The 15,603-nt window shown below is 44.3% G+C and overlaps 1 protein-coding gene across 5 annotated transcripts in view; it reads left to right on the top strand.

The window, feature by feature from the left end:
- Positions 1–15,603, top strand: part of RAI14 (retinoic acid induced 14) — a 149,266-nt gene that overhangs the window by 26,678 nt on the left and 106,985 nt on the right. For all 5 annotated transcript variants that reach the window (XM_082453710.1, XM_082453706.1, XM_082453708.1 and 2 more), the window contains exon 2: positions 5,600–5,682. Coding sequence is in view for 4 of the 5 variants with exons in the window: in XM_082453706.1 (XP_082309832.1) it covers positions 5,647–5,682 (36 nt within the window). In the remaining variant the exon portion in view is untranslated. The remainder of the gene's footprint in view (positions 1–5,599; positions 5,683–15,603) is intronic.

Here is a 15,603-nt window from a genome sequence, read left to right as displayed (position 1 = left end):
CTTGCTGAGGTCAAGGGCAAAGTCTAAAGGCTACCCAGGCACCTGACCCGTATCTTTGTCCTACACATTCCTTCAGGAAACACTTACCGATTTTATGCCAATGGCTAGCACCTGAGTAATAAGCAAAATGAAAACTCTACCCTGAAAATCCTCCATTCCAACGTAAACAGCCTGAGATGTACATTTTCAGATTTGTCAAAAGTTGGTATTGGGACTCTTTTTTTAAAAATTTATTTATTTATTTATTTATTTATTTATGGCTGTGTTGGGTCTTCGTTTCTGTGCGAGGGCTTCCTCTAGTTGCGGCGAGTGGGGGCCACTCTTCATCGCGGTGCACGGGCCTCTCACTATCGCGGCCTCTCTTGTTGCGGAGCACAGTCTCCAGACGCGCAGGCTCAGTAGTTGTGGCTCACGGGCCTAGTTGCTCCGCGGCATGTGGGATCTTCCCAGACCAGGGCTCGAACCCGTGTCCCCTGCATTGGCAGGCAGATTCTCAACCACTGCGCCACCAGGAAAGCCCGGTATTGGGACTCTTGAACCCCTCGCTCACATCCAAGGTCTAAAAGGGTGAGGGTGTGTGGAGATTGGGGGAGGATCTTTGGAGAGAACTTTACAATGCTTCCCACCATACCTACACAGCCTTCTGAGAGAAGCTTCTAGGACTGCTGGCAGAGCTTGGACAGGTGTCTGACCCTTGCCTGGGAAACCTCAGATGGGTGTGCCCGATCTTGCGGGAAAGGCCTGACAAGGTGCCCTTTTCTCATCAGCTTGCCCAAATCCTGAGTTTCCTTTATAGCCACTTAGACCCTACCCCTATGGTGAAGACTTCTCTGATGCTGTGAAAGGTCTCTCCAGATAAAGATGTCCCTGACGAGAGAACCTGTCACGCCATCCAAACTGCTCCTTGGGGAGTTACCTTTTATAGTATTTGTCTTGCCAGATTGAGAGCATTGAGCGTTCATAGCTTTTGGTTCAAATTCCATGTTTGTGGGAGAGAGATGATTGTCTGAGAAAACAGGTACTTCAGGGGGAAGAGGTAGTAGATGCTGACAAGGCGAGAAGTATTTTAATTTTAGTTTCTTGCATTGGTTCAATGTCCTTTTCAGTGCTTTGGATTTTAAGTCTGATGTTCTTTTCACTTGGAAGAAAAAATCCTGAAGCCTGTCTGGGGTACACGTCAGTGTTCTGGTGTTACTGAGGATTCCGTGGAGTTACTTCCACAATTCCACGACTGACAGATGAGTTAGAGTGAGGACACTTATTCACTCTGCTCCTCTAATGCTGTGGTGATTCACAGGGAATTGTTTTAAACCACTGCCCTTGAATCCTGGGGTATGGCATCTTGGGTGCTAATGTATATTCCTGTGATTCAGGAAAATGTACATGTGTGTACCACTGCCATCTGCCTTTGCGAGTTCATATCATTTCTTAGTGGCCATGGGTAACCTGCTAGTTTCTCTCCTAGATTTTAGTGTAGAGGGCTCCCCTCTCACCCCACACAATATTTTGAAAGATTCAGTCAGTGCTCGAAAATGTTGGTCTGTTATATCTACTTATACAATGTCTCTAGATTATCTTTAATGAAGGTGTCAATTATAGGTATGGTATCACTGAGTCTAGAACAGTGGTTCCCAATCTAATTGAGCATCCAAATCACCTGGCAAGTTTAAAAAAAGAAAAATTACAGATTTCTGAGCCTCATCTCTGATTACAGAATCCAAATACCTGGCTGGAGCTCCAAGAGGACCCTTATGTGCTGACACAATTGCCAGCGTTGTCTTATGAAATAATCTTTGCGTCATATGTCGGGGTGGAAGCGGGGGCGGGTGGGAGAAGGAGTGGTTGGAAGATAGAAGACAGGAGCGTTTTTTTCTAACCGTTTCAGCTGGGGGTGGCTTACGGTAGAGAAATGGCTAAATAAAGAGAATCTAGGAGCAACCACATGTTAGCACTAAGGGCACTGCTTGTTTAGCCTTTGTTCCTTCGAAGTTCATTTTCAGTCAGTCCAGACGTTTCTAACCTGGAATTTTTTTAACTCTAAGGATCGGAGAGGTAATGGAGATTATTAAACTTTAACAAAAAACAACAGCTTTGTTCAGTTGCATCCTCCTCAACTTGCCCATTTGAATTATACAATTGAATGGTTTTTGGTACGTTCACAGGTTGTGCAGCTATCATGGCAGTAAATGTAGAACATTTTCATCACCCCAAAAGGAAACTCTGTATCTATTGTAAGCCATTTTTAATACTCAAAGAAGTCTAACTTATTAGTTCATACTGTAGCCCTATAGGCTAATATCAAGCTTTTTTGATTCAGGCTAGAATTATATCAGATAAGGTAGCTCATGTTAAGCTTTGATTGAGAGTTACATTATTTTTAAAGGGAAAATGGATTAACAAACCCCGTTTGTTGGATCTAGTATTTCAGATGAGAGGGCAGCACGTTTGTGCATCTCTGCCCTACTGCATCCTCCGCGATGGAGTGACGTCACATGATAACGGGTGACGTCACATGATGACGGGTGACGAAGCTGTGTTTCAGTGACTTATTCTGGGTTTGCGCAGGGAGCAAACTGACTAACATTTCTGCTCAGTGGGTAGACATGCTTGAAAGGGGAGAATGTGATTCAAACACCCTTTCCCATATACGTGAAACATTTCATCCTCTTTTTGAACCATTCAAATGAGACTCCCGTGCAATTAATTTGGCTTCACCGCAGCTCTTTTGATCTAAGCATCTTGATTAAGTGACTTTTCCAAGGACTGCTAGTAGTGTAGCCTGGCTAAATTGATAGATGTCACTTTATCCAGTCTGGCCTTTGGAAGTTTGAAATTTGGGAATTAGAGCTGCAAGATTCCAGCTGACCCAAGGAAGGCAAGCCGCTGACTGACTCGTGGGTCCTCTTGGGGAAGAGGAGGAGGTATCGAGGCAGAGCCCAGCATCATTTCAGGGGCAGGTGACTTCCCCCTAGTCCTGGCTTCCAGGGGTTAGGTTCTTTTACCAATACTGGGAAAGCTGTGATCTGTTACTAACTTGAATTACCCCCAGCTACAGTTCTTGTTTCTGAAGGTACTATTCTGTGGGTTTCCAGAACTTCTTTACCCTTGACCCCTATCTCTGTCATCCTGGAGTTATACTCTTGGACCACCCAGCTCTCACACACCCAGAGCCTTGATTCCAGGAAAACATTCACTTCACAGCTAATACCTCCCCCTGGGAATTTTTGGAATTACTTGCTTTATTTACTTAATCCTCTTAATTGTTCGTTTGCATACTTCTCACTGCCATGCTGGGGGTGGGTTGGGGGGGGCGGCGGACACAAAGACAAACACCCAAAAAAACTAGCACCACACCCATGAACACCCCCCCTCCCCCACCAACGTGACCTCAAACAAAAATCCGACCCAACTTCGCCTAAGACATTGTGTTCTTGCCTGAAGGAATGCTTTGGGTGGTTCCACCTTGATGGGCTACACAGTTTGTGGATTATCCAAGCCTGGGTTTCTCTTTGCTTCTTTTCCTGCTGCATGGATTTGGCCTCTTTTCTTGGTTATTAGCACTTCACCCAGAGGGTGGAAGGAATTGAACTTAAAGGGCGATTTCCATTTTCTAGCTACTTTTGATGGAGAACCATGAGCCAGTGACAGGTTGGGAACATCTGATTATCATTATTTCTACTCGGATTCATCAAAGGTGGTTTGCTTTGACATGAAGAAGGGCTGTTTTATAAACCAGCGCTTTGATAAGGAGAGTTCCTGTTTCACGTACCTTATTTCTAGGTTCTCAAACTTGTATGCCAAATAAATATTCAACCAAGGAGGTCCCTGGGCCCTGCTCCTGAGATTCAATTTCCATTGACTTTTGCATTTAGCAAACTGTCCCCAGGTCCTTCTGATTCAGATTAAGGAGGGGGCCAACCTCCAGAAACAGTCTCAGAGTCTGTACTTTGCTGTTCAGGTATCAGCCCAGCCTTCTCTGTGGTTAAATACGTGGCAGTTAACAAGGTGTAATTAGAGTGTGTGTGGTTTCCAAGGCAACACACATTCTGTCACCCCTGCTGAGGCTGGGAAGATTGAAAGGGACCACTGGGAGGCCGCCTAATGGTGTGGCCTCCAGATTAATGTCATTGAGGTGCTTTATGATGACCGGGTTTTCATACTGTTCACCCAAGGGCCCTACTTAAGGGCAGCAGAATGAAAGTAAACAAACTAGAAGCCAGGGTGCTGCTGGACCACTTCTGGAGGTGTCGATGAAGACCTGAGGAGGGATGAGTCCAGACTTTCAGTTGCTTGCATTTCCCCTTCTCTATTTCCTCAAATCTGTTTAGTCCAGAATGATAAGGATGGTGGAGAAACATGATGACCTTGAAAGGCTTTTGAAAAATAATGGTCGACTGTGGTCAACATCCGACCACCCTTCCTTAGTCCTCAAATGGACAGGACTGTTGATGGTCCCCTGTTCTCACTTTGTCAACTGAGGCTTGAAGTTACATTTCTGGAGCGCTTACTAGGTGTTGGGAACTTGCACATAGATTTTTCTGGCCTTTTTGACCTAAACGTGAGGGTTCCACACTGTACATTTTCCAGGTTTAAAGATGGAAAAGATCAAGTTCGTACCATATTTTAGCACAGGAGTTTACTTTTGGGTTTTAGTTTTAAAGCTCTAGGGCAGGGGAAAAGGCATTCAACCATCAGTCTGACTTTGGGGTCTGGTTCTGAATTTTATCACACAGAGGTTTTGGGGATGCAGACAGGTTTCTTCACTTCTCTGAGAAGGCTCTGTCTCGACCTCTGGAAAATGAGGGGCTTAGACTAGATCAATAGTCTTACCTTTTGAAGGGTGACAACCCCCTTGCCGAATCTGATGAAAACAGGAACTTTCTTCTCTTAAAAAAAGTACATATATACAGTCACTCCAAAAATTACCTTCACTTTCTAAAGGGACCACAGACCCCTCCTAAATGAGGTGGTTTCTTAAATCTTTTCCAGCTCTGGCTCTGAATCACTGGGTCCCACGATGACCTGGAGGGAGTCTTTCACTGTTTTGAGTGGCTTCCTGAGGAATGAGGTATTCAGTGAGGGAGGTTTTGTTGTTTCTTGCATTTTTCACTCATTGCCCTGTGCATCTAGGAGGGGGAAGAAAAGAAGCCACACTGAGAAAAATAAATAGGGAATGAATGGCATCTGGAATATGAGCTGTTTTCCTTATCATGCTTCACTACTGTGGCCCTTCCAGAGGAGGCTGAGGGTATAACTATAATGTGAAGGGTGTGGAGAGGAGTGAGTTAGGCACGTGGATACTGTATTTTGTGCAGTGACAGGTCAGCAGTTACTTAAGCTTTTTCTACTTTGAATGGGAAGTAGGGATAAAATTTAAAGTTTTGGTTAACTTGAAAATGTCAGAAGGTTCCAGGTAGTATCACGAATGGGAATAACATATGTTCTTTACCACTTCCCAGCCCTTAACCCTGACCACCTTCCTGACTCAACCCCAGTCGCCTACCCATGGCCCGAAGTCTTAATCCATTCAGGAGGGAGTATCTATAGTGTTTGTTTGGAAACCTAGATACTTAATTTCTTCTTTTCTTCCTCTGGTTAGGTGCTGAAAGTCTCCTCTAGAGCTCTGGAAGGCTGAATGGACTAAACATGAAGAGCTTGAAAGCCAAGTTCAGGAAGAGTGACGTAAGTGGTCTGGCTGTTCCCCCCACATTCCTGGGGCTGCAGCAAGCAACACCCTCCCTCGTGCCGTGATAAGGTGCTGGGTTAATCAACTACAGAAGCCAGAAGCGCTCCGGGGCCCAGCTCAGGGTGGCTTTTGTGAACGGCGTGTTCTAGGTTCCTTGCTCTTTGTGTGTATAGCTTCCAAAAATGACTTTTTTTTTTTTCCTCCTGGTATCTGTGCCTTGGAGAGAAAGGAGCCATCAAATTAAACATCTTCCCCCCCCCCCCCACCGCCCCCCGATTCTCGATAAAGTGCCAGAGTATTCCTTTTAAAATTCTAATGAGACTACTGCTCAAACCCTCCCCCCTCCACCCACCGGCTCTGCCTCTCACTTGGAATAAAAGCTAAAGTCCTTAAAACAACCTACCAGTCCTCATACTGGCTGAAATTAAACATCTTAACAAAAAGAATCAGTCAAATGCCTCAGCGTCGTTAAAGTCTCCCCAGATCTGATTCATGAATGTCATTTTTAGAGGAAGCTAGTCTCAAGAAAGTGGTTAGGAATTACGTGTTAGCAAGGTTCGTCTTGGCGTTTAGAAAACTTTTAAATTCTGTTAGGCTCTTGTGGTGAAACAGCAATATCTATTGCTGCCTGCACCTTTATTCCCCCAGCATTCCTGGGGTTCTTCCTCATTTGTTATTCATCATAAAAGACTGGATTGGAGGAACCAGTTATGATGTCAGAATTACGAGACAAAGTCTCCCAGAGGAGAAAATGGAGAAAGACAACATAGCAGCGGGATTATACGTGATGCTATTGTAACAAAAGGTCACCTCGTAAACCCTGCCGAGGTTCCAGTCTTGTACTAGCTGCACTCCAGATGCTTGGAGCAGAATGGTTGAATGGGAGCAATTCATGGAAGGGTGTGAGATGGAAGCTCAGATGTGTCACCCTCCTACTGGGTTTGCTTGGCTGTCATTTTACATTAGGTAATTAAAGGTGAACCTGGATTTTATTTCTGTGCCATGAATTATATGACAGCTTGGTACAGCCGCATTTTTGCAATAAGTGGAGGCCGTGTCTTTTATGGCTAACATCACACGCACACACGCACACACGCACACCCACACACACCTCCTTTTGGCTGAAGCTTATCTCCTGAGGCTGCATCATGACATGTAACTTACTGCCCTGATAAGGCCCAGACCAGATGAGATGCTTGTGGGATGATTGCAGAATCTTGTCGTGCTGAAAGGAAGTTAGAGCTAGAAAGGGTTTTTAGGAAAAAGCGGGCCTCACCTTCTCATTCTTCAGGTAAGTTAACTACAACTCAGAGAATGTGAAGAGACTTGGCCGAAGTCGTCCACCTAGCCTTTGGCCGGAGTGAGAGCCTTGGTCATCTGACTTCCTTCACCCCTTGCACCTGCCACTCCCCAGAGAAACCCCCTTCCACCTCCTCATTTGCTGGCCCAATGATGCTACAACCTGCAGACCTCATTGGACTTTCAGTTAAGAAGGGAAAGGCAATTAAATGGAAAATGTTGCCCAGTCGAGCAGATAGGGGTTTGTAAATTGTGTGACCAGGTTAACAAATACCTTTTCCATTCCAAGGGAATTTGGGCAGCTTCCATTTGCACAAGTTGAGATTGTTTTAGCAAAATTTAATCAGTCTCGAATTCCATGATATATGAACAGGGGCAGGGGGAAATGATAGGAGCGTACACTTTTGGTTTAAAAATTAAAAACTGGTGGCCTTAGGGAGGGTGTTGCTGGAATCTAGTTTTTAAAATAAAAACTGAAATATTTCCATGATTTAGGGAAAAAAGTCACAGGAATAACACTATTAAAAGCGTCTGAGATTTGGCCGCAGAAAGGCCGTGGTTTTGGCAGTTAGTACAAAGGGAAAAAACGTTAGAGGAGCACGCTTGGGGGAGGAGAGCAAAAGAAATTGGTATTACGGGGCCAGACAGTATCAGATGGCTCCCCAATTTCATCCCAAATTGCTTCCCTGAGTGCCATCACTGTACTGTGAGATGGAGGGAATAAAAGCAAGAAAGAAAACCGTTTCAAACCCCAGCTTGAAGAGCTAACCATTATAAAGTATTTACTATATGTCAGACACTATGCCAGGCTCATTACGTGAACTTCATTTAATCTTGCCACAGACCTGACGTGGTAGGTATTATTGTCAGGCTGATTTTCCAGATGAAGAAACTGAGACCCAGGGAACTCCAGTCCCTTGCCTGGGCCTGGGTTCTTCTAGCTCAAAGTTGTATAGCCAGTTTTTGTGCCAAAGTAGCCTGATTGCAGAGCCCAGGTTTCCTGAAAGAGGAAATTTGGATGGAGGTTTGATTTTATGAAACAGAACAGTCCAGGCAGTAGCTTGGAAAAGCGACCTTGGACCTAGGTCTGTGGCCTTGGGCAAGTCTCTTCCCTTCCCTGAACCCCCAGGTTTCTCACCTGAAAAGCAGAGAAAATAGTATTAGCCTCACGAAGTTGTTGTGAAGGTTAATATGCTGGTGCCTGTAAGGCACACATCTTAGGCCTGGCACTCAGGAGATGCTTGGTAAATCTTTCTTCCTCTTAATCAGAAACCCACGCTATAGTTCAGAGGACTTCAGCGCTGTGGTTGGCAGACAGGTTCAGACTCACTACAAGCTTTCCTTGGGAGGGTTCCTGCCTCCTGCTTGGGTATCGTGAGGGGTCGTCAGAGCTCAAGCCTGGGCAGTGAGGGCCTCCTCTCTCTCTTACAACACGTATTTCTCCATTTAAGCAGTAGATTTGAGATGAAAATGATACCAGAGTGATTGTAACACGAAAGAAGCAACTAGAGTTCTCTCAATTCTGTTATTCTACGTGACCATTGGGAATTCCTATTTGTGTCTAGAATTTAAAATAGTCAAATAGGGCAAACTGCAAAGTAATATTTTTGTTGGTGCCAACTTTATTTCATGTGTGAAATATTTTACTGACTTTGAATATTTTTAAAATTGAAAATTATTTAAAAATTGCTCATTTAATTGCTAATTAAAAGTAAACAATGAGTCAATAGTATAATTATGGTTTTAAAAAAAGAAATCCACGATGAAAAAAGTAGGCTGAAAAGTGTATGTGGTCTGGAGGACAGAATAATCTGCTAACACTTGCTGCCTCTGAGGAGGGGTACAGAGCTAGGAGTGGGTGCGGGAGGGAGCTTTGCTTTTCACTGGGTGCCGTGGGGTTTGCATTTTTTGGTATATGTGTATGCACCCACATGTACCACTTTTTACAAGAAAAGCAAGTTTTAAACGGTTTATATTCAGTTCAGTGAGCCAAACTATAATGTTCTTTACCTGAAGTGAGTGGTGTCTCTCAAAGAACAACCCTAAACCCTCAGCCATCAAATTTTCCTGCTTGTCTTTGTGTGAGGCTGAAAGGAGAATGGGAAAGAAAGGGCCCTTTGTGTTTCTGGGGGGAGTAGGAAGAAGAGGGACAGCAGATCATGTTCGAGCTCTCATAAAGAGAAGGCAGGTGACCCGCGGGCGTGATCATGTTTCAGCCAGCCTGTGTCTGGGAGGTCTGCAGCCAGATGAGTTTGTGGCCATTGAGAGCAAATTCCAGGAGTGAGGAAGGACAAGTGTGGCTCAAAGGAGCCCCCCGTGGATGGCCTGAAGGTCATTGCGCTGCACCAAGACCATCAGGCAGGTAGAGATTTCCTCCGAGTGTCCTTTTCTGGAACACTTGATTCAGACAGCTGCTAAGTCAAGGGTGGGTTTTTGTGTGTGACCTAGGGGAATGAGCCCGATTCCCTGGGCTGTGGTTAGATACTGTCCTTGTCTCCTTGCTTTAATCCCTAAACATAACTGTGAGCCTGCAGTTAATCCACAGAGGCCAAAGAAATCCTAATGTGGATGACATTTTCCAGTTCCCATTTCTAATTTGATTTTGGGCATCCTTGAACTTGGGTTAGATACTGGAAAGGATACAGGAGAAATGTGAGGGATGGTTCTTGTCTTGAAGAAGCTCATAAGCCGAGGTGGGAGGAGAAAAACTACACACAGGAAATAACTAAGGCAAAATACAGATCATGTATAATATAGATATTAAAAGGATCTCCAGGATGATATAACCACTTGTTGAATTGTGAGACCTGGATGATAAATGCTGTAGATTTTCAGAGAGGGGTAAATCACTGGAAATGGGAAAATTGGGGGGAGCTTTATGGAGGTGAAGCTTCTTCCAAGCCTTGGGGATGCATAGGATTTGCAACGATGGTTAGGAGAGGAGGAGAGGAAAGGGTAATGCAGGGGAGCCAGCCGTGAAGCACAGTGGGTAGACTCTGTTTCCAAAAATTGCCCTTGATATGCAGAACAGTGAAGCTTCAAGAGCCCAGGAAAGTGCCCATGGCATGGCTCTGAGTCTTTTCGTAAGAACGCTATAAATTTTTCATTCTAGTTTTAAAAATGGATGTACTTGACTTTTTACACTTATAAAGTAAGCACAGAGTACTAAATCATCATTATTTATTTCTTTTATGACTAGTTTGAAAGTAGCTTCTTTACCTCTTTAAATATTTGCCGCAACTAGTACGTGGTTCCACATGGAAAAATGAGCTGTCATCATGAGAAATGAGGCCAAGAAGGTTGGGATTTCCCTTTGCTAATAAAATGCTCAGGCTTCTGGAATTTCTTTGTAAATGCCAATTTTTAGTGCCTTGAGTGAAATGGGTGGAGGCTGAGGGATGGGAAAAAGGGTTGAAAGATCTTTGTAACAAATCTTGAGAACTGCCTCTCAAACATGATCGAGGCCTTCAGAGTTTACTTTGTGGGTGTGTGTTTAATTTTATGAAAGATTTGTTCCCAATTCTGTTTTCCATTATAATAGGGAAGCAGTGGACGTTCCATTTAGGGAAACAAACAACAAAAAAAGGCAGCCAGTTGAAAATGGCTGGCTCCATGAGAGATTAAATTGATGGTATTTCTTTCTGCAGCAGCTACTAACGATTGCAGCTTTCAGCCAAAGAATGCACATACCCCGTGAATCTTGAGGAACCAGATACATCCTGCTCAGACAGGAGTTTGAATTTGTTGCCTGTTGAGAGAATAGCTCTCATGAAGGTCAATAATTGACGTCTCTGCCAAGGTATTTTTTCAAGGAGTTTTTCGTCATTTATAATAAGTTTTTACAGATGCCCAAGACTCCCTCCCCCACCATACATGCAAAAAAACGAGAGTATTTAAAATCCGAGCCTCTTGACGGAGGAGCCTTGGCCAAATCTATTGTAAAGCTAAGCCTCTTTGTTTTCGTCGACGTAATTTAAAAATACATCAGAGGTGACCTTTTGGGATGGAGGTCTGAGACTCTTGTAAACTTCTGCAGAGAATTTGGTCAGGTTCATGTCATGCTACGTAGTTTCTCCAGGTCTTGTCAGCCCGTCTTAAGTGGGGAATCTGCTTGCTGCCTGATTTCACCTTGTATAAGTTTCCTAGGCTGCCGTAAACACAAATTGAGTGGTTTAAACAGCCTTAGTGTATTGTCTCACAGTTCTGGGAACTAGAAGTTTGAGATCAAGGTGTTGGCAGGGCTGCTTCCTCGTGAGGGCTGTGAAGGTGAATGGGATCCATGCCTCTCCCAGCTTTGTCTGGTGGTTTGCTGGCAGTCATTGGCTTGGAGATGCGTCACCCTGATCTCTGCCTTCATCTTCACATGGTGATCTCTCTGTGTGTGTCTCTCTCTCTTCAGATTTCTCCTTTTTTTTATAAGGACACCAGTCATATTGGATTAGGGCCCACCCTGATGACGTCATTTTGATTTGATTATCTTTATAAAGACCCCATCTCCAGATCAGGCCATATTCTGAGGTACTTAAGACTCCAACTTATCAATTTTGCAAGGTGTGTGTCAGGATGGGGCACACAATTCAACCCAAAACATACCTCCTTTTCTATCTAGAGCAGTTTCTCGGGAGCCCTGGCACTCCCCCACTGAGCATGTGCGCTCATAAATGTTAACTCCACAGTTTCTTCATCTTTTGGACTATTTTCAGTGTCTAATAGAGTGAGGCTAGAGTATCACATTTTTTTTAGTGGGTGTCAGTGCCTAGTACATAATATTAATCACAAGGGTAAACACATAATATTAATCACAAGAGTAAACACGTATTGATCGCTGACCTACTGCAACAGAAATTAGGAGAAGAGTTCTCATTGATTGAATGCTTACTGTGTGCCAGGCACTGTAGCAAACCCTTTACATGTAATGCTTACAAAATTGTATCCAGTAAAGACCATTACTATAATAGCAGTTTACAGAGGGAGAAATTAAGGTTGAGGGAAGTTAAGTAACTTGGACAAAGTCGCACATTCGATAAATGGCAGAGAGATCTGAACCCCGGTTTATCATGATGCCAGAGCTTGTACTGGCAACAGCTATACACACCTGTTGGCACAGGGCATTCCCTTTCCTAAGTTCCAAAGCTGAAAACTGCAGGAGGTGAATTCTGTTCTATTGCCCTAAGCAATAAAGACCCATAGAATGACCTTATTATTATCAGTGCTCTCCACAGTGGCAAAGCTCCCCAACATTAGTGTCATTACCCTGGGCAGGGGAGGATCTGGGAAAATCTTGGGTTGCTTCCTGAGAGGCAAATGCACTTCAGACTGAACTTTTAAAGCAAGAGAGGACAGATGCTGCTACTTTCTGCTCTTCTGCTGCAGTTAGGAAAATTAATTCTAATTCTAAATGGAGCCCTATTGCTGGCTAACTGGACCACAGCCTCATTCTATTGTGTTGGCCAAAAAGTTCATTTAGGCTTTTCCATAAGATGTTATGGAAAAAACCCAAAGAAACTTTTTGGCCAACCCAAATAGTTACCCCAGACCATAATTGCAGGAATTCTCGGTTAAACCTGATACCATTCCAGCTGCAGCTGGAGACCAATATGAAACTCAGAACCTGGCCTCTAAACTTGGGGAAATCTGATCGTCTACATAAGCAGTGAATCATCTAGGTTATTACCTATTATCTCTTTATTCTGAATTAATTATGTAATCATTTTGAACTATTGCTGACCTCGATGTTTTTTGCTTGATAAATTCTTGTATGTAACTTTTCCTCTGGAGTGAAATAGGAATTGCTTCTGAATTCATTCCGTGGAGATTTTCAGTTGTGTTTCTATCCACAGATCTTTGCTGTAAGAGGTGGTTATTTTCATTTCTATGGCAGCAGGTGTTAGCATGAGTCGAAGGCCCAGTATGTATAAAGATGATATTAGTGGGACTTCCCCAGTGGTCCAGTGGTTAAGAATCCGCCTTCCAATGCAAGGGACTCGGGTTCCATCCCTGGTCAGGGAACTAAGATCCCACGTTCCGCAACTAAGACCCGATGCAGCCAAAAACATAAATAAAAAAATAAAAATAAATATTAAAAAAAAAAAGATGAGGGCTTCCCTGGTGACGCAGTGGTTGAGAATCTGCCTGCCAATGCAGGGGACACGGGTTCGAGCCCTGGTCTGGGAAGATCCCACATGCTGCGGAGCAACTGGGCCCGTGAGCCACAATTACTGAGCCTGCGCGTCTGGAGCCTGTGCTCCGCAACAAGAGAGGCCGCGATAGTGAGAGGCCCGCGCACCGCGGATGAAGAGCGGCCCCCGCTTGCCGCAACTAGAGAAAGCCCTCGCACAGAAACGAAGACCCAACACAGCCAAAAATAAATAAACAAATAAAATGTTAAAAAAAAAAAAGATGACATTAGTGGCGAGCCTTGACTTTCCTTTTGAGTCCCCACCTCCTTTTAAACAAGGAAATTCAGTGTGTTCTGATTGACTTGGTTATCCAATTATTAGGTGTTATCACGGGAAAATTTTTTCACTCTTTGAAAAAGCACTGCCTGAAGGATTTCATTTTTGGTTTTCTCAGGAGGCTGAATGGTACAGTCTCTCCCTCCCTCCTTCCTCCTGGGCTGTCCGGTGGGCTGACTGACCAGGAGGTGTAGAGATTAATAATGTGGGAAAAGAACAAAAAGTCTGAGGAACCACATGTTCTCCTGAGAGGGGTTTATTTTGAAATGTATTTCTCAAAGCTGAGAATGTTTCCTTGGTAATTTTTCAAACTTGGGCTACAGTTTTGGAGGGTTTTTTTCCCCCCCATGGGAGTCGATGTCCATTCTTTGAAGGGTTGTTTTATAACTGAGAAGCTGCAGGGTCCTTCAGTGAGACCCCAGAGAACGTATTTATTATGATATGGGGTGAGCTGTGGTAACAAAATACCCTGAAATCAAATAAGATAGAACTGTTTCCTTAAGTAAAGGTTTCAGGCACTCCAGAGCCAGCAGGACAGGTCTGCTCCGTGGGCTCATCCAGGGCCCCAGGTTCTTTTACGATGTCCTTCTGCTGCCCTCCAGAGCTGCACTGCATTGCAGTAGCCAGTTGGCACACGTGGCTCTTGAGCATTTGAAATGTGGCTAGTCCAAACTGAGATGTTCCTTAAGTGTGAAGTACACACCCGTTTCAAACACTTAGTACCAAATAAAGAATGTAAAATACCTTATTAATAATTTTTTATAGTTACACATTGAAGTGCTCATATTCTGGACTAAATAAATTTAAAATTCACTCCACCCGTTCCTTCTTATTTAATGTGGCTACTAGAACCTTTTAAGTGACTTTTAGGTCTTGCATTGTAATTCTGCTTTCAAGTCTTACAGAATCAGAAAGAGGGAGAATGAACCCCAAGCATCTTCCTTTTTTAAAACATGTAACCCTGAAGGTGCACAAATCATTGTTCCCTTGCGTGGAACTGACTGGAGCTTAGTCACATGCCCCTACCTAGCTGTAAGGGAAGCAGGAAGACACTTTCTCTAGCTGGCAGCCATGAAACCAGCTAAACCTCAAGGGGCAGGAGGAATGGGTCCTGGAGAAGATTAACTCAGTGTTAGGGGTTGAACTGCTACCCATTCCCCAAAAGATATATTGAAGTCCTAGCCCCTACTACCTCAGCATGTGACCTTATTTGGAAGTTGAGTCTTTATAGAGGTAATCAAGTTAGAATGAGGTCATTAGGCTGAGCCCTAATCCAATATGACTGGTGTCCTTACAAAAAGTGGAAACTTGGACATAGACCTGTGCAGGGGAAAGACTATGTGAAGAGACACAGGGAGAAGAACACCACACGAAGATGAAGGCGGAGACCCGGGTGATGCACCTATAAGCCAAGGAAACACCAAAGATTGTCTTCAAACCACCAGAAGAGAGGAGAGAGGTGTGGGGCAGATTCACCCTCACAGCCCTCAGAAGGAACCAACCCTGCTAACACATTGATCTTGAGCGTCTAGCTGCCAGACCTGTGAGACAATACGTTTCTGTTGTTTTAAGCCAGTTAGTGGTACTTTAGGGTGGCAGCCCTGGGAAACAAATACACGTGGCCACAGGCAATTTCCACAGTGAGTCTCAGCTGAAAGAGTTAGGTGATAAAGGTGTGCCAGATGTTCTATGTTTTTTTTTTTTTTTTTTTTTTTTAAAATTTTTATTTATTTATTTATTTATGGCTGTGTTGGGTCTTCGTTTCTGTGCTTTCTCTAGTTGCGGCAAGCGGGGGTCACTCTTCATCGCGGTGCGCGGGCCTCTCACCATCGCGGCTTCTCTTGTTGCGGAGCACAGGCTCCAGACGCGCAGGCTCAGTAGCTGTGGCTCACGGGCCCAGTTGCTCCGCGGCATGTGGGATCTTCCCAGACCAGGGCTCGAACCCGTGTCCCCTGCATTGGCAGGCAGATTCTCAACCACTGTGCCACCAGGGAAGCCCCTGTTCTATGTTTTGATTACTTTTACCCCAGAAGTGAACACTGGTTGCCATTTGCCCGATTTCCCATTGTTCTGTTGGTGGACATGCTGTTCACGTGAAGTTAAATGCCTTTTCCATGTTTGAAATGGAAACTGCTCCTGAGTGTTGCCAGCTGGTGATATTAG

The sequence above is a fragment of the Balaenoptera physalus genome (genome assembly GCF_965194825.1).
Source record: "Balaenoptera physalus genome assembly, chromosome: 3".
NCBI classification, from domain to species: Eukaryota; Metazoa; Chordata; class Mammalia; order Artiodactyla; family Balaenopteridae; genus Balaenoptera; species Balaenoptera physalus.
The sequence above is the reverse complement of the archived record's forward strand: the minus strand, read 5'-3'. Positions and strand labels throughout refer to the sequence as shown.